General features: G+C 36.8%; 1 protein-coding gene across 2 annotated transcripts in view; it reads left to right on the forward strand.

Moving 5' to 3' along the window:
• DIAPH2 (diaphanous related formin 2) overlaps window positions 1-20,159 on the forward strand; it is a 234,663-nt gene that overhangs the window by 158,960 nt on the left and 55,544 nt on the right. The window contains exon 27 of one of the 2 annotated variants that reach the window (XM_061446159.1): window positions 10,407-11,211. In XM_061446159.1, the coding sequence (XP_061302143.1) occupies window positions 10,407-10,585 (179 nt within the window). In that variant the 3' untranslated portion in view covers window positions 10,586-11,211. Of the gene's footprint in view, window positions 1-10,406; window positions 11,212-20,159 lie in introns of those variants that run through there. The other variant, XM_061446160.1, reaches the window with a different exon arrangement.

The raw sequence follows: 20,159 nt of genomic DNA on the forward strand, positions 1-20,159 counted from the left end.
AATTTGTCAGTATATATCATAATTGATCTTTGTTAATAAATTTCTGTCTGAAGTATTGACTAGTGAAAAGTTACAACACTGCCACAAATGCTAGCGCAGTTTTGTACCCAAGTACAGTCACTGTGCTTAAAGGCAGTTTAAAAGGCTGATGCTAATGCAGAGTATACTTAGAAGAAAAAGTTCTGTCTTGTCTTTTCAAATGTAGAGATGTAAATGAACTTAAGCATTATGATGTTTATTTCAGTGGCTCTTTGCTAGCTGTATAATCAGACTTTCGACTTGAAGTTGCTGGTCATTGCTGGGTTGTGCAGTCCACTGCTAGAGGATACAAAAAGTTCTAAACATACTGCATTTCGTCTTCTAAATGTGCAGCAGAAACAAAGCTTCTGTATCCAGTATATAGATTTTTGCTGCAAACAGAAAGTGGAAATATGGCTGGGGTTTTTTTAGACATTGCCAGATGGTCAGTAAAGGTAAAAGTGTGACTTTGCAGGTCTGAAAATTTAGATTTTAAACTTAGAGAGACATGATTCAGTGTCATGTTCCGTGAGGTGAGAGCTGTAATGTAGTAACATTTGTCTTGAGAGTACAGAATGTTCAGCTTCACCACATAAAAAATGATTTTCAGAGAGCCATCAAAAGCTAGAAACAAAATACCTCTTTAGTCAGTGAAATATTGCAGCGATGAGAAAAATATCAGGTAGAAACTTTGCAGAAAAGTCAAAGAACTGGTAGTTGGACTGTACGAGTATAACAAAATAGAGACCTGTATTAACGAGGAAATGTATACTCAAATCTATATTCAGTTTACCTATCTTGGGCTACATATTCTAAATACAGTAAGTTTTGATGTCTGTGTTTGTTCTGGTTTAAATGCAGTGTCAAATTCAGCTTCCATACTTGTCCAGTCCATGTGATATTAGTTTAATCATCGTGGAAAAAGAAGTAGTTTCAGGGTCACTTTGGAATCTGTGTAGAAAGGATTCAAAACCATGGACAAATTACAGCTTGACATTTGCCATTGCTTTTTATTATGTACAGCTTCTTAGTAGGAAAAGTGCTGGAATGGCATGCTTGACTTGCCAACCCCCAGTGGCAAAGTAAACTCACGACAAAGAAGCTTAATAAAGATCCTTTGGAGGATTGTATTATTTTAATTTGTTTTAGACAGGATGTAGTGTAAGCTGTTGTGCTAAGGAATGACATTCAGCACTTTAGTCTGAACTAATTACTTCCCTTCATTTGAGATTTAACGTATGATAAAAGTGAGCCTATACTGATATGGCAGTCATGAGCTGGCCAAGAATTCTTTAAGCCATTTGATAAAATATCATTGATTCTTTATCATATGGGCATGCAGTTGATTTTACTCTAAAATTAAACAAAAGCTTTTCAGAAAGTTCTGTTTCTTGCAGACTGTAATAAGAAAAGATGAGTTATAGAAGTTTTCTTCGGTCAGGTTGAAAGGGTCCTAAAAAGCAATAACTGTCTGAGGAATATCTTTATGTGCCACAGAGATGTTTCTTTGTTACCTGTTTGACTTTATAATTGTCATCCCAAAATGAATTTAGGATCAACCTTGGTCACTTCTGGTTCTGGCGCTGAAATCTGTTTTTTTTTTTTTTTTTTTATGATATCAGTACAGTTGGCTAAATTTGTTTTAGGACTTGAAATAATTGAAATATAAATTGGACAATGTTATTACAAACCTAGCTAAAAACATTGTTACGGTTTAACCACAGCTGACAACTGAGCCCCACAGAGCTGCTTGCTCACCACCACCTCCCCACCCCTCCTTATACACCCACCCCCTGAATTGGAAAAGTATAAGTGAGAAAACTTGTGGGCTGAGATAAAAACAGTTTAATAGGTAAAGCAGAAGTGATACACGCAAGCAAAGCAAGGAATCCATTCACCACTCCCCACAGGCAGGCAGGTGTTCAGCCATCTCCAGGACAGCATCATATGTAACAGTGACTTGGAAAGACAAATGGCATCCCTCTGGATGTCCCCCTGGTTTATATACTGAGCACAATGCCCTTTGGTATGGGATATCCCTTGGGTCAGTTGGGGTCAGCAGTCCTGGCTACATCCCCACCTAACTCCTTGTGCACCCCCAGCCTCCTCACTGATGGAGCGAGGAGCAGAAAAGGCCTTGACCCTGTGTAAGAACTGCTCAGCAATAACAAAAACATCTCTGTGTTTCCAGCACAAATCCAAAACACAGTCCCATACTAGCTGCTATGAAGAAAATTAACTCTATCAAACAGAAAACACAAACAAAACCCAAAAATCTGGAAGAATATTAACAGAAATCTTCCTTCCTCAAAATCAGTTCCCAAGACTGTTTTTTTTCTTAAAATATTGGAATAGTTGTTCAACTATAAGCAACTTTTTAAAGAATATAGTTTCCTAATGCTAAAAGCAATGATGATTTGTGCTGCCTTATGGATCTGCTAATCACAGTAATGAGAAATTGCGTAGTACTGTAACTGAAAAGTAGCCTTCAAACAGTAGAACTTTATTACAGATGCATTTACTGAAAATTGTTTAGGTATCATATGGTCATTATTGTTTTGTTTTTTGAGCAGTGCAATCTTTTCCTTCCCACATAGAGGCAATGTCTTCCCATTTGTTACTAAGGAATCCGTATTAAAGTGTATTTTTTTTTAAGTTTAGTGAAAGTTATCCTTGCTAGGGCCATAGGTCTGTGCAGAATGAGGCCCCAGGGGTAATGTTGATGCATTTCAAATCAATACATTCCTGCTGAAGTAGACCTTGACCACTGTGACATTTTCAGCAAACGAAGAAGTGTGCACACTTCAAAAGTTGTTTTCAATAACCTGCCTGTACAACAAAACAGTTTTTTCTCATTCTATTAACTTTATTAAGCCTGAGATCAGATTATCATAAACAGGGAGCTTAATTGGCATGTAAGCAAGGATTTGCCTTGGTTTTTAAACTGACATGAGGTATAGGTTCATTTACCAGTTGCCCTGTCCTAACTTGTTCTTCTGTAATTAAAAAGTAAATAACAGTCATGAGGCTGTATTTTAATCTAGAATGCCAAGGAAAACTGCTTCCTGCAGGTATTTATTATGCATGCAGAATGATTTTAGCAAATGAATGAAATGCAAATATGCGAGGAGAACAGAAAACAGCACTTTCTGAAAGACACTGAAAACTGACCTTTTTAAGTGAATATATTGCAATTAAAATTCTGACACTGATTATGAATAGAAAATCTTTTTCAAAAGTTTACGCAGGACACGTTACAGTTACAAAAAGTAATTACAAGTTCAAGGCAAACACGGTAGTGCAAGATGTGAATAGAAGTGTAATTTTAAGACCACTTGGAGAAGCAGGCAGGTAGCCAGCGTGTGTTACCTGCCATGGTACTGGACTGGACTCTTTCAGGCAGGGCCCAGATTAATGAAGAATTTCCTGGGAAGTTCCCATCAGTAGTGCTGCTTCAGTTCTTAGATTTTGTCTTAAGAACAGTAGTAGTTACTGGGATTTTTTATGTTCTGATCAAGATATTCTCTCTTTCTAGTGCAAACTGAAAAAAAAACAGTTATTGTGAAGGTACTGAAAATATCTGCTAGAAGATGCTTATTCCTACCTTTTTGATAGACAATAATTTAGTAAAGGCTGAGGTGAAGTTTTGTACAATAGAGACCGCAAAAAGAAACTGAAATAGGTCTCACTAACTTTCCAGTTCTTCTTCAGACAATGTCTCTGTATTCCTCCCAGGCTACCTTGCTTCCATCCTCTGCAGGCTTCCTTTTTGTGTTTGAGTTTGTCCAGGAGCTCCTTGTTAGATTTCAAATTCCCTTCTTTAGCATATACTGAACATTTAGAGCTGGGAAAAACGTGACTGTTCATGTAGCGCATGGAAGTCTAGCTGACATTTGGAGGCAATGTTTAGATAAAATCTCTTCCAAATTTACTTTGACCTTACCTAAGTCTACTTTTTCTTTGTATCCTGTAATGAGGGGAGAGAAAAGGATGTTAAAAGTATTCCTTTTATTATGCAAGAAAGAGTAAAAAAGAAAGTTAAATATGTCTCTATTTCTTTAAAAATAGCTCCTCAGAAGTGAGCTTGGCTTCAGGGAAATTGCTACTTGTCTTCTTGAAGAAGATACAAATCTATTTTTAGGACAGCTTGTGATGATTGTTTAGAGGTGAGAAACTAAAAACTCATAAAGTTAAAATCGCCAGGGGTGGCCACAACCACAGTAGCAAGTTCTAGAATGCTTAGTGAATCAGAGGAAGCCTAGGAAGTTCAATATTCCCATCTTCATATACAGTCTACAGAAGAGCTGTGATACATTTATCATTCATGGTTCAGGTTAGTCCCCCTAAAAAGAGCACTGCCACATGCTTTCTAGTGTGGTCTTTAGCAGGGCTCTCTTAATGACTTTAAAAGCCTCATAAGCTGCAACTGACTAAACACATTTCAGTTTCCAGTATGAAATTTGAGCAGCAGCTGCTTTAAAAAAAAAAGCCAGTAAAACCTGTTGTTGTCTTGGCTCAGCTGAGCCTTTATTGCTCCTCAGGCAAGCAAAAATGATACTTTACCTGCATAATTTTTTGTCAACTTCAGGTTTCATTTTAATCATAAGAGTTATAAATAGAAAAGAACATGATTTTGCATTTAATATCAGGAGGTATGGATGTTGGGGTCTCTTTCTGAGGTTTAGATGAGATTTGTCAGGAAGTGATAAAGGAATGTAATATCTACAAAAAAGGATTCTAAATCTAACTTAAGGGTCATATTTCATAAAGTGCTGGCACTGATAGCACAGGGAAATATTTTATCTTCATCCTCATGTTGAAATGGTTCCTTTGTTTCAGAGGAGCTGTTAAAACAGAGAAAATGGCTAGAGAAGCATGTGAGGGATTGTGTTGGGTCTGTGGAAAAAAAGGTAGCCTAAACGTTCTCCATCATTCTCAAGTATTTGTTTTCTAGCTTTTGAACATAGTCCTCATGGTTGATTTAGCAGTGCACAGATTATGCTAAAATAAATAACCTACCTGTACCAAGGAACTGTAGTTGTATATCAGGTAGTCATAATACAGTGCAAGAGCAGGCTGTTTCAAATAATTATTGTTTAAAATGAAGACACTTTAATCCCTACTCTGTGTTCCAGAGGTAGGTTAAATGTCAGCTCCATGTGCTTATTTGTGTTGGGTGAAAGACCTGATGTGCTTGATGGGCTTTATCTCTGGACTGTATTTTTACACACATTCTGATACAGTGGATACAAGCAACATAAGGCAGGCAGAGCAGCAAAGCATCTTGATGTGTTTTTTTCTAACATTACTATCTTAAGTAGTTGTCAAGCGAATCTTCCATGTAAGTAGGGTGACAAAAAATTACATGTACCTACAGAGCAGAAGGGAGACTGAGTGATAATAGGACTTGTCTGGAAGGGTGCTTGAAACTTTGTTCTTCACATATTGACTATTAAACTTTTAAATCTTGAATTAATGTTTTACAGAGGGAGCCTTAAGGCTTTTACGCTACTGTAGTCTTTCCTGCAATAGTATTGCACATGCAAAGGCACATTTACATTAAATTTACCTTTTTAGAAAATGTTTCTTTTCCTGCCTTCTTTCTAAATATTTGAAGTTGCAAAGTTAATACTGTTGTTGCATCTCCATCTGCCATTTGGTGGTGGATAAAATATAAAGAATGGCTTGAGTTTGGGACAGATTATTCATCTTATGAAAGCTGAAGTTTAAAAATAATCATAGCATCACAAACTGGTTTGGGTTGAAGGGACCTTAAAGCTCATCCAGTTCCAGCCCCCTGCCATGAGGAGGGCCACCTTCCATTAGACAAGGTTGCTCCAACCTGACCTTGAGCACTGTCAGGGATGGGGCAGTCACAGCTTCCCTGGGAACTCTGTGCCAGCGCCTCAGCACCCTCACAGGGAAGAATTTTTTCCGTACCTATAACCTAAATCTCCCCTGTTTAATGTTTTGGGAATAGTATATATGCTCTGTTTCTCTCTGATATTTACTTCTTTGGAAGTACTTTACATTAGAATTAAATTGCTAATTGATTGTAAAGTTTTGAGTTCAGTGTTATATGAAGAAAAATCAAGACAGATTAGTTATACCTGATCAGACACTTTCTAATACATTGTCTTGATAGATATTTTAAACAACTAGTTGTTATTTGGATGGACAGTTTTCCTCATATCTGCACTAGAAGACCTTTAGAAACTAAAATACTTGTTCAGAAGTAAAGACTTAGTTCACCACTCCAGATATCCAGGAATGCTGTTCTTCATGCTGTAACTTACACAGCAGCCTAAATGACAACAGTGGGTTTCATTCACTCATCCCCATTTTATCATGTACCGATTTCAATATACGCCATCAATGAGTTGCAGATTGATACTTTAGGTAGAGTGGGTTGAAATGATCATACAATTTCTGCTGTTGCCTGTGCTATATCACATAATTCCATTCAGAGTTTTTTGCTTCATGCTTAAAATCTCCAGTTATTCCTATAATCTTCTTTGGAAACATGTTTTAGAACATTGTTTTTGATTGTACAGGTAATTCCACTAATTCAGCCTAAATGTTTTCCTGCTGTACCAAAACAGCACTCTCTTGGTGAAGTTATCTGTTGGGATGAATTTTCTCTTTTGGGACTTTGCAGATTCTAAGCACAGGAGGAGGTTGTCAAACCTGCTTTCAGTGGCTGCTTTATGTACTCTAAAGAGATAGTGCTGCCTTAGGCATTTCTCGTTAGAATCCACTCCCCTGGTTATTGCAAAAGCTTTTCAACTTGTCATTTGTCTTGTGTGAATGTTGTAATTAAGCTTGTACACAGTATGTTAGTACTAGAAATAAGAGTATGTGACTTTTGAACACTCTGATCAGATAGGTCATTCATCATTGCTTCTTTGATCACTATTTATATTGGAGCTCTTGTTCATTCCCTAGTGAAGAGCTTCTATCTTGCACATGAAGTTATACACACTTATATCTATTAATCTTTTTTAATTGGTCAAAATCTTACGTATGTTCTGATCTTATCTTTCCTAATGTTAGTATTCCTTATTTGTATGTCTTCTGTTCTTACATTGAATCCACTTCTTAGTTTTTCAGAAAAGTTTGGTTGACAAGCTCTCAACTGTTAAAGCTTCCTATCTATTAACAACCTGTTGTTACTTAGCCAGATATTTTTCTAAGGATCATCTTTTGCACTCTCCACTAATGAATTAAGCAGCTATTATATCCGGTGTTGAAGACCAGATAAATGAGAGAATTTTTCCAGCCAGATGAAGTGCAGTGTATTGCATTAACAAAAAGCATAAAACCATAAATGTAGTCTAATTTCTAGGGCAGAACTATAATGTCATAATCTTGTGTTCTGTTCACTTCAAAACTTGTTTGAAAGTGAACTATATTTCATATTACCAGGTGAAGATTCTCATACGTAAATTATTTAGTAATAATAATAATAGTAATAATAATAATAATAGGTATATGGTCATTTCAAATGGCCCATTAATGTCATAGAGATTTGCCATTTGTTTCTGTGTCAGTGGAGAGAACTTTGTATTAGCTGATCTGGCATTACTCATCACTCATCCATGGTCATTTATCTTTTTGTTCCAAAAGGTAGTGCTGTTTATGTGCATTAACATTGAGGTGAAAAGTTCACCCAGTTTGACCATGTTGAATTACAGCCCCCACATGCACACATACACCATCCTTTTGTACATCCAAATCTTCAATTTCTGATTTAATTTCTTTTGTCTGATCAAAGGTCTCTTTTTTTTGAAATTGATGGTCTAGTTCCTGGGTGCTAATGCTTAGAATACCACGCACAACAACTTCGCTTATAGATGCATGATACAGCTGTTCCTCATTCTATCCATCGTAAGTGTATGGAGCTTATGACTGTCTTTTTCATATCCACTTCCATGTTATGGACTACTCTGATTCTTCTTTTTCCCTTCTTCTGTTCTGTTTGCTGTAAGTGGTTGAAAATTATGAAAAGGTTAGTTGTCTTGATACCGAAGTTGCCTGCTCACCTCAAATGGGACTTTATTTCTTCATTGTATTATATTGTTTTTCTCTGTGCCTGTCACCACGCTCGGGGCTTTTTAGCAGTGGAAGAAGCAACAATATTGTTCTGTGGAAGAAGAAAGTTGGTTTTGTCTGCATTATCATCATTTAAAGTGGCCTAAATCTGTTGACTAAACGTATAAATTGTGGGACCTGCAAGGGGATGACTTTTACAGTAATATATAAAAACAAAAAGCCAATCAAGGAGATAGGTGGTAATATGTGAAGTACCTCAGCAAGAGCTGTGGGGAAAGGCTGAAATTTCTTTAGATTTTGTTAAAAAATTTAAATGAAGGCTGACTGAAAATGAAGTTATTTGTACAGTTCCCACTTTATCACCTGAGGAAGTTAAAGTGCAATGCTGAGATTAGACCGAGCATAAATTTGAGGAGTTAAAAATCTCCTCATTGTGTTCTACAGCTTCCTTAATTCATGTGTCTTTATATTGTATATTTTGGTATTCAAGCAACAGAGTGGGTTTCAGCAGTTGCAGTAATTAGAGGTGGAGTAGCACACTCAGCAAAAAGTGGAAGGCTTCATAAACATTTATGAAGTATCGAAGGATCTTTGTCTTTTTGAGTAAACTCTGCCAACTCTTTTAATGAAGATCGAATGATATTGTAATTTTTCTGTGCATAAAATATTCAAACATATTAACTGATACTATGTATTACGGTCACATTCATTAAATGTTTCAGACCTGTTTGATGAGTATTAGTTTGGACAAAGTGTACTCACAGACTTTTGATTTAGAAACTAAATGTAATACAGAGCCAACAACAAGTCAATGAATAGGCATGTGTAGGATAAAGAGCACAAAGAAAAATTATAATGTTGTGTGCTTTAGACAAGTTTAGGCAAGGCCTTGTAGATGTGAGTGTGAATTGAGAGAAGCTAATTTTGCAGGAGCTTAGTTTTTTCAGGGGTTTAGATGTAACATAATTAAACCTGGTATTTCTAAGTCTTCTGCTAGTTGCTACTCTTGCTCTGCTCCCTTTCATCTTACACGGGAGAGAACTTTATGTATGTGTTTGTATATTATACTAATAGTTTGAATTACCTTGATGTCCAATTTCAATTTACTGAGTAGTTACACTCATCATCACCATCATGTACAAATCTGAACCAGGTACTGGTTTAGGATTGGTGTGCTCTTATATGAGGTCTGGATTTAGTCTGTTAAATCTAAATGTAATAGAGAACTGGGGCAGAATACCTTTTCCGTTAATAAGCTGCTTTTAGACTTGAACATTTGAGAGCTTGAATGTGCATTTAACCTCCTACACTTTGTGTGAGTCAGAAGTATTTTACTGTAATGTAAATCTTAGGCACAAAGTAATTATCTTCCCACTCTATGATGGGGAAATTTATATTAGCTTGAAGTCTGAGAGATGTGACTAAAATGTCCACCTACCTGCAGAGTCTAGTCTGTATTTTAGTTTTGGTTTCTAACAGACATGTGAACAGAAAAAGAGGCATTCATCAATAGTTTTGTAGCCCTGCAGTTCTCTGACCTCTAGTTCTCACACTGCGCTCAACTGTTAGTAGCAGACTGAAATGCAAAGGAAGTTAAATACGTGAAAATGAAGTCATCTTTCTACCCAGATTTCCATAATGTACCATAAAGTCCAGTTATTTAAAGCCAACAGGCTAGCTTGGATAGGGAAAAAGGAAGATTTAACATTTATGGAATTGAGCTATTTAAGAAATGTGATGCCACTTCCTTTCACTGCATGATGCTTCCCTCTGTTCTTTCATGATCTTAAAGATCACCCATGGTGCACTGTTACATGTGTAGTGTATGATGTATGTATCCTCCCACATTGTATAGACAATTGTTTGGGGTTTTTTCAAGGATTTAATGCAGGAAGGTGTAAGGCAACATACATATATTGGCAATACTACAATATTTACCTTTGTGCCACCTTTCATCAGATTTTCCATGTGGGTTGGTTAAATCAAGAAGAAATGACCTGTTTCTACTTCAGGAAAATCTTAGAAGAATTTAAAAGCAGAACAGCAGTCATTCACCAGCAGTTGTCTATCTGCATGCTGAAGATGTCATCAATAATGCATGAGATAACATCTCTAAGTTGAAAGAACCAGAGGATTGTCATCAATTTTGCTTAATAGAGCATCATACAAAAACCAGACAGTAATACCTGAAGCACTGACAGCATCCATTACATTAAAATGTACACAGCTCTTATTTGGAATGTTATGTAAACTTGACACCACTGCTAGGTTTTTTTTCTTTCTAAAGTCTGATTTCAGTCGCACTGAGATGAATATTATTTGTCTCTTATTCTCAGAGGGTGATGAGACGGGAGTGATGGATAGTCTGCTGGAGGCCTTGCAGTCAGGAGCAGCTTTCAGAGATCGCAGGAAACGAACACCAAGAGGACAAGGTAAGATGCTTTCTACAAACTTTGAGTTAGAAACTGAGCGGGCAAAAGTTGTGTTGCAAATGTTTACCAACAGTTTTCACTGAAAATCTTTGAGCTACTGTTAGTCATTGAGGTACTCTGGAAATCTTAAGTATAATTAATGTATTGTAAGTGGTGCTGTGAAAAAATATTAGCTTCTTACACCAGGAAGAGTTTGTGCATATAGCTGATAGTCTTTTTCAAGCAGTGGTCTTAGATATGTTCTGTTTTGGAAGTTTTACTGTGTGTAGTTATAAAAGTCAAAATCACAATAAAGTAGTTTCATTTTCTTGAGGGAGACGGTATTATTGTACTGGACTTAGTCTGGTTACTGGTTTAGTCTGAGTAATTATTGCTTCTTGAAATGTTGGTTTTAAGAAAACTGGAGAGAAAGCTAAGCAACTGCATATTCTCTGTATTCACACTTCTGCTTATGCTGTGCCAGTTGCACACATTTTGTGAACTGAATTTACTCTGCATTTACTTTTCATCAAAGTTCATGGCACTATACTGTATTTCCCAATTTAAAAGAAGTCTTACAATAAAGAATATTCTCTTAATTTAAAATTGAAAAATTGTAGTTATTTCACATAAAATCAAAAGCTTATGTTAGCATGTGCTGGCCAAATTGAGTTATCTTGTGAATAAGCCATGTATATCTGCCTAATTCTCCATGAGCTAGGGTTAGATTCATGTTTTTTAGACGACTGGAAGAGTAAAGGCAGATTCTCCTACCCTCTTCCATCTAGCTAGCAAAGGAGGTATATAGTTATTTTTATTTGCCATATGCCTGATCTTATGGAAAAAATAAAAAGAAGTTACATAATATGCTCGTACTAAGAAACGAATTTTGCTACAGTTCCAGTATAATACTTAATTCAGCTTATTTCTGCTCTCAGATCAGAACTGAAAGAATTCCTCGATCAAAATGTGGGGCTTTTTCCATATCTTGAGAAATTTCAGTATGGGAGATTGTTTCTCTGTATTGTGGCTTGAGGAGATACTTGTCACCCAGTGGTGACAAAGAAAAGCTTCCCAGAGACCAGAGGAGATTGCGCAAACCCTGCTGCAGCTGAGAAACCAGCAAGATGGCTGAACCTAGTTCCAAAACCAGTGACTCCTCTGCAACAATAGGACCAGAGCTAGTTCAAAATCCCATTTATTTCTCGTGTGCTTTATCAAAGGAGTCACTTTGACTTCTGTGTGTTCGAAATTTCAATGTGTCAGTTGATATTCTAGTGGGGTCTGGCTTTTAAATTTAAGTAGTTTGGGGAATTTTCTGTGAGAAAAGGTTTAGGTAATACATTGCCAAGCTCTGGCCAACTTCAAGTCTTCTTATAACTGGGTAAGACTATTATGTAAAAATATGGCTATGAAATCTCTTAAGCAGTGAACTGTAGCATTAAAAGAAGCTCTGGGAAGAAGAGGTTGGGGGATTTCTGGCCTTCCAGGGTCATGTGGTTGTTATTGGCAAGCATACATCAAATTGTACAGTGCTGTCTATGCACGGTGTAGGAGTTTCCATTATTGATAGCTTCCTGTACTGTCTGTTATCAGTATGTATCCTTAACACACAGGAAAAAGGATATAGGTGCTGATATCTTGGAAGTTAGACTTGTATAGCAAAGTTTTGAGCTTAAACTTGTCTTGGTAGCTGTCATAGTCAGAGAAGAAAAATTGTTGCTTTCTGCCTGTTAGGACACAGATTTCATTTTTGTGTGTCAGTTTTCACTGTTAGTTTAAATCTAGTGAGGAGAAAAAATGACTTTTGCTTGCTTGCTTTTTGTGGGTTTATTAGTTATTTGGTAACAGGTAGCCCCTAAAGAAAGCCTAAAACCAAAACAAACTAACAGGACACAAACAAGAAAATGCCCTCCAAAAAATGCTCAGCAATACCGTAAGTTCCCATGTGTACATTTTCATGTATATGCTCTAGATCTATCTTGTTGTAAACTTGCTTATTGTGTTTGCATCTACTCAGGGTGAAAATGAAAACTATGGAAGGTTACAGTCCTCTCAGTGGTTACAAACAGTAGATCATGAAAATTTGGCTTTTGTTGTATTTGCTTCCAGTGGTTTCCTGGAGTAAATTTAATTCAAAGGAGCAAACAAACTGTACCAGCACTGGCAGTGGCACCGTTAATCATTTTGGCTTAAAAAAAAACAACAGCCCACAGCTTTCCAAAAGAGAAACCTCTGCAGTGGCATGTGTTCACTGCTAGCTTTGGGTGAGTAGGTTTGGACCTGAGCGGGATCATCTTATTTGAATTGGAGAACTCCAGTTACTGTAAGCTTACAACTACCCCAGAAGAGTGTCATTCTGCCAAAGCCTTTTTTACAGAGGTCACTGCTGTCCCCCACCTTACGTGGTCATGTCTGTAAAATACTTAAAGAGTGAGACACACACTGGGTAGGAGGTGGAGACACGAAGGGAATTGAGTTCTTTTTATCTGGAATGGCACCCTGTACTGGGGAGCACTACTCAGTACTGCATTTTCCTACTGGGAAAAAAAACTTTTGGTGAAATATACTGACGGGTTTGGAAAAGTAAAACTCATTTAACATATATTTAACTGCATTGTTTCTGTTGGTTAAGCCCGTAAATGAAAAGTTGCACTTTAATGGGTTGCATTATAACTACAGACTTTTCCAGTAAAAATGTTTTGTTATCTGGTCATGGAAGTAATAATAAAAAATTCCTGTCCTCTTCCCCTAGTTTTTCTTCCATTGTACTTGTATATGTTCTTTGTTATGTGGACTTTTGAATGTGCAACAAGTTTGTGTGGTTTCTTTCTCCTAATCTTATTCTGTATCCTTATTGTTTTCAGCTACAGGATTTTAAGTATAGAGATGATCCTTTGAGTTGATCGCATTGCTGATAGAGGCTATAAAATAATAATTAGAAATTACTTTCAAGAGACGTTGCTTCCTCTTCCAAAAATATACTTGCTTTTTGCAAGTTTGCTAATCCTAGTATGAGAATACAATAAAGAATGATATTAGGTGGCATTCATCACAGGGGCCCAGGTTAAAATGTGTCCCCAGCACTACTGTTGTACCAGTTCTCCCTGACCTTTTTTCTTTGGATCTGGGGTATGATATTATTAAAAAAGACTGATTCAGCAATATTTTCTCACTAATATTAGTTCAAGTGCATTTCTGTCCAGAAGTAAGAATTCTAATATAGTTCTTTCTGTAAAGCTGATACAGTTTTTGCCAAATAAGTCTAATTTTTTTTGGCAACGTTAATAATAACTAATGCCCTCTCCTATATATATCCAAAGTATTGCAGGGATAATACATGCCATTGTTGCTGTGGTCTTTCACTACCAGGAAAGCACAGCTATAAGGAAAGTACATGCAGGTTCTTTCTGCTTTAGATTTCAGTGTAAAGTATATTTATCAAGTATTTAATGTGGTCTGTCAATACACGTTTTGGGTCATTTTTCAATCCATGCAGCAAAATCAAAACAGTACAGTGAGATGCATAGTAGGCATTATGTAGGAACTTCTGAATTTGATGTTACTGACACTGTTGTTACTATTTCCATATTATCAGTGCACTTGGAGAGTCAAACAGAAACACTGAACTTCCCTTGTTCAGTTTCAACATCTGAATCTTTTATGCAATCCATCTGAAGTGCTGCCACTGCGTTTTTAACTTCTGTAAGATGAAAGGCATTTGGGGCAATAGACTATTACTGCTTCTTAATGACTTCTGATAGGTTTTAGATGGCATTTGGACACTTCCTTTAATTTAAAGTGTGTTGTGGCTTTTTTCTTTTTTTTTAAATAGAAGAAAGTAGGTGTATATTTGACATGGAAGTTCATCACAATTCTAATTAAAAGGAATTATAGGAATAACCTTTTAGTTTTAGGAATTCTGTGTCTTCTGCTTGAGGACACAGCTACTCACTTATAGAAGGCTGACTTCTATATTTACATTTGCATTGATTATATTGAATGAGTTCTTGAGAATTAATTAGGTTTCTGGGTGCACAGTACTTATTTGACTGAAACATACTCCAACAGAAATCTTCAGTCAGGGCTTATCTGCTTTGCTGAGAGCATCAGGAATCATTTTCTATGTGGCAGGTCTGTAAATAAACTGATTTTTGACATGCTTACGTCTGTCTGTGAGTTGATGAGAAGATTGATCAGTGTTCAAATCCAAAAATGTGCTAGGTGTATTTTTAACACATTCTGGTTTGTGCTCAGCTGAAATCGTGTTTGAGTAGCCTAGTTTGCTGCCTTTCACTTGGAACAGTGTGTCATCATCTTTATCATTAAGTATCTGTTATGAAGTTAGAAATATCCATAAGGGACTATAAAAATGCTAGTCTGGTATTTAAAAAAAACAAGTATGTATCTTAAATATATTTAGGCATCTCTTTAAACAACCCATGGTAAAGAAATACTATTCCTGCTGTAATGCTCAGCTGGCATCTCTTAAATTCTTGTTATTTTACTTTGAGAAGCTGAGCGTTTAGAAGCATGTTTGCTACCTCAGTTGTATTATGGAATGCTTTTGCTTACAGTCAGGAATTGTGGACTGATGAGACTTACACATATGGTCTGAGTGCTTCAGAATTATCACAACTAGAATAGCAAGAGATAAAAAAGATGACCGATAATAAACTTATGGGGTTTGCTCTCAAGGCGTTATTGTGAGATTCAAGGTTGCTTTTACTGCTAAATATAAATATGGGTTGTATAAGGAAAATCTATTCATAGTACCATTCAAACTGAGTCTTAGCATATTACCTTAGTCCAGAGAGCTCCATAAACAGTCTCAAAGCTAGTTAAAAATAGGTATTTGTGCTGTAATCTTTTTTACTGTGTTTGCATTTTGGCTTACAGTTTTTGTAATTAAAGCAGTAATATTAGATAATGTATTACTCTTGTGGCCTAGCATGAAAGCCATGGCTGTAGTACACAGAGGTACTGGCATTTCAGAGAAATTCTACTTATAAGCAGGGTGAAGAAGTGAAGAAGGGAGAGGAAAAGGAACCAAAGTAGACTTTAACCTCCAGCCTGCTTAGGGTTTTTAGATGGGTCTAAATTTGATATCCATTTGAATAATTGCTACTGTGCTAATTACAATTCGCTGAAGAAATTATTGAAGATTGATGAGTTGTCTTTCAAATAGGTTCTCTTATCTTGGTATGCATCAGAGTGTTCATATGTTGACAGAGCGTGTGTCAAGTACTTAGGAATGTTTGGTAGACAACCCTAAAGAAGTGGTATTTTGAACTCTCGACTTTGTAAATATTGCTGCTGCTATATAATTCAATTAATTGAATTAGACAAACAATAATTAATTAATGCATCCTAATTTTTTTTTCTCAGACAAGAATTTACCTGACTAAATGAAGATATGAAATGAAATGCCAATGGCATACACATGTTCTGAGCAATGTCCTTCAAAAAGATGGTGGGATGTAATTGTTACTAATCACATCTGAGCTTGTCATTCGTCTGAAGCATTTAATAAATTAGACAGGTTGAGGAGAGTAACCTGACCCTTGCTTTTAGTAATGCACATGCTTCAAAATGCATGTCAGATAGTATGAGAAGTATTCCCTATAAGGTCTTGTAGAAAAGGGTTGCATAAAATTTTACACTGAAAGTATCAGAACATTTTCCAAGTTTTAGCATTTTAAATCATCAACATTGGTGTTACTTTCCTCATTAAATTGTCCTAATGTTTTGTGACCGAAGACATAGCAGAGTACCTGTTCCCCTTTGAAGTCAAAGCACATTGCCTATTGATGATTGTGAAAATTACATGGCAGTGCTGGGGGTCAGGACATTTGTGAATGGCATCATCTAACCTGTGAGCTTATGCCAGGCAGTTGCAGGACTGTGCCAGGTGCTTCAGACGTGGAAACTGAATGTTATATTTGTTTCTTTAAAGTGCTTTTTTTCTGTTTCATCCCAAGACTCTGCAGGTATCCAGAACAGCTATAGAGTTCATATGGAGTGTAGATGATGGAATTTCTTGTTCTGAGAGTTCACTCGGCACAGTTGCTTCTGAAGCATTTAAAAGCCTTTAGAATTCCAAAAGCCTTTTTGAATGTCCTATGTAGAACTGAACTATGTAGAACTGAAACAAAGCTTTTCTGAGAATTCAGAGAATTGTTCGTGGTAACAAGCCTCAAAAAGAGTCATCCAGAAGGAGGCAGCCATGTTCATGTGGTAGAATTTTGTAAGGACTGTTTCTGGAGATGGCAGGCTGAGTTTTGGCTCCATCTGTATGTGGTAGCTGAAGTTAGAGAAACTATTTTACACACAGAGAAAAGATATTCATGTATTCATTTACCGACTACATGAGTAGTAGCGAATGATATGCAAGGCTAACTTAGTTTTCATTTGGACATTTGAATTCTCTCTGTCAGCAGTGATGCTGTTCTCATCCAATTACTGTGAAACACTTCTAGCTGAAAAATCTTCTGCTGCAGTACTGTTTATTGAGGTAATGCACATGGGCTTTAATATTTTAATATATACATAATGAATGGAAAAGAAAGGAGAGATGAAAACCGCTGCTGCAGTGTATGACTTGATAGCTGAGTAATTTGACTGACATTAGGTCAGAATGGTTGTTTTGCAGACAGGGCTGCTTTCTATTCCATCTTGTCCTAAGCGTGTAGTGAAGAATTGATGGGCCTCTGACCTCAGCAGAGAGAGAATGTCCCAGATTTTTAGTAGTGTTTTCTATCTTGACTGGAAAACCCTAATTTGTTTCCTTTCTGGAAAGACAATATTCACCCTGTGGGTTATGATGTAACAGAACAAATCATGGAAAGTTTCTTGTTGCATTATCAGGAGAAAATGAGATTCTCTGCTCATCATACCCAAAATAATAGCGTTTAGTTACAAAATGTTGATACCATCTTAGCAGTAGATATATATTAGTAGTTAGGAAGTTATTTCATTGTGTGAGAATCTCCATTGCTGTGTATTGCCATAACTCTTTTTATCGATGTTTTTAGTTTAATAATCTGTGACAGATTAAATTCAGGATCTAAGACAGGGTGTCCAGCGGCAGAGAGACAGGTAATGGCCAGCAATCCCTGCTTACTGAAAATGATAGAAAAGCTCTGCCAAGAGAAAGGACACACTACATATGGACTTGGCAGTGTAACCCAACTTCTGCTTTTCTTTTTTCTCTTCTCTATTTACTTTTGCGTTTGAAGTCCTTGATACTCAAAACAAAAGTCAAGGTGACTTGAAGGTGCCATACCATCTTTGTCTTAAGCACTTTCTCCAGCAACTTGTCCATACATTCTTACAGTACTTTATCGGAAGTACTTTTGCCCTGAAAAACATTAGGTTCTCAATGTTTTACACTACTTCTCTGGGGGATGGTTTGTTAATAGCAGTTTAATGGACTCCTGCCTCACCCCTGTGTTTTATTCTGAAGTCAAAATAAGGGATGGGGTTAAAAGAGGGTATTACTCTGTATTCCTTGTGCTGTCTTTACCTGGAAATCTGAAAGCTCTTTACAGAAGTCGGCACTTACTGTTCCTTCCATCATTTAGCAATGAGTAAACTGTGAGAAAGTTGTGTAGCTCTGCATCTTCACAAACTGCATGCCCAGTACTGGTGCTGAAGGAGCAGTCTTGCTCCAGCAGCTTGGTTTTTTGGTTTTGGGTTTTTTTTTTTTAAGCTTGTAATAAATTCACTAATTCAGTGTACCGTTGTGGCCAGCCCAAACCATTCTTTGTCTCCCCAGAAGGACTGTTCATGCAGCAAGTTGTACATAAGAGCAAAATCTATTGCAGGCACAAGGAGGCTGAGCAGCGAGTCTGAAGCCAGCCAAGTGCCAGGACTTTCCTAAATACTCTTTAGATTTGGCTAAGGTGATGCTGATTCCAGCCCAGTAAAGGTCTTTGGTGACTGACACACCGATAGTATTGTAGTATCTATTGGCTACTGAGCGACTTGCAGTGTTGCAAGGGCAAGTTCATCTGTCTGCAAAATACCCTAGAGGCATTTCTTACTTTTTTTTTTTGCAATAGTTGAAGGAGTAAAAAGAACTCTAAACTTATATGTGTATCAAGAAAATAATTTAAAAAGCATTTAGTAGCATCCTTTTTTATTGCTCTTTTAGGAGTCCTGAAATTATATTTGCATGTAAGTTTTCCTGGGGCTTGGTATGGAATGATGCATTATAATTACAGTGGAACTAGAAAATATCTCTGTAGTATTCCTAGTTTAATGCATTTTTGTGTACAGAAACACTTGGAAATAAAAAAAGTTGAAATAGTCAAACCAGAACTGTATAGTTCTCAGCTACGTGGGAAGCATTCAAACTAATGGCATGATTTGGGAGACAGACTTTTTAGTAGAATCTGTTGAAATAGGGCAAGGGATCATGGTTTTATACTAATAGAAGGTAGGGTGAGACTATAAGGAAAACATTTTTCATGCTGAGGGTGCTGAGGCACTGGCACAGGGTGCCCAGAGAAGCTGTGGCTGCCCCATTCCTGGTAGTGTTCAAGGCTGGACACAGGGTCCTGGAGCTATCTGCTGTAGTGGAAGGTGTCCCTGCCTGTGGCAGATTGGAACTGGATGAGCTTTAAGGTCGCTTCCAGCCCAAACCAGTCTGGGATTCTAGGAAAATACAGGATCACTTTTTCGGAAAGGGTCATACACAACATTGAACGTTCTTAAGCAGGGCATCAGATTCTGTCAGTATCATGTTTAATGGGGAAAAAGGAGCTTATAAGATAGCCAAAATATTACTCTTTGTGTGTATTTATAAAATCAGGTGGAGTTACTCATTGTTCAGTTGATGGAATCATTGTAGATAACAAGTGTGCTTAATCTAAACAGCAAAATCCCTGCTTAGGGGCAAATGTACCTAGAACAAGCACTGGTTGTGTGTAACTGCAGAAATGATGAGACTTGCTGGATACTGTGCTTGTTACAGACCCTGAGCAAATGCTGCATGCTGCCTTCTTTTCCTTTCTGTAGCAGACCATGTTTCTGTCTCCTTATAGTTTAAATATCTTGCTTATTTCTTGCAGAGGATGAGAACTCTTGTTTTATTTATGTTCAGCTCATTCCTTGTATACCTTGTTGAGATTTATTGCATGCTGTGTTTGATGATGTTTTTGTAATGGCCAACTTCAGCAGTTGGTTGAATGCCCTTTTTTAGGTAAGTCAGCTGAGACTAATTTGACGGTATTACTGTCTTTCTTCTCAGAAGTTTCACCAACAGGGAAGAAACTCACATTTCTACCTTTTCTTTTTCCCAGTTTGTTGTTCTCCATAGCAGTCAGTAGAGAGCTGAGCAGTTCAGGTGTATTAATCGATCCCTTATAAACACTGCCTGTCAATATTTTTCACTGTTCACTGACTTGTGTAATTCTTATTTAGCTTAATTTTCACAGAAGCCTGTTTCTAGACAAACATTAATAATTTCTGATGAAAATATGCTAGAAGTTCTATGATGCTGGTCAAGTTTCCATGTTCCTATTAAGATTTTAATGCAAAAGAACAATTTTTAATATATTTTTAGCATACAGTAATGAATGCTTAAGCTACTGAACTGGAGAATGCTATTGCAAATACAAAGAATGGAAGTCAATGATAGACAATAGAAAATGTCATGAAACAGAAGAATATGCC

The sequence above is a fragment of the Pezoporus flaviventris genome, unplaced genomic scaffold (genome assembly GCF_033815535.1).
Source record: "Pezoporus flaviventris isolate CSIRO_AGI_PZ_B2104156 unplaced genomic scaffold, CSIRO_AGI_Pfla_v1 ptg000005l, whole genome shotgun sequence".
NCBI lineage: Eukaryota > Metazoa > Chordata > Aves > Psittaciformes > Psittacidae > Pezoporus > Pezoporus flaviventris.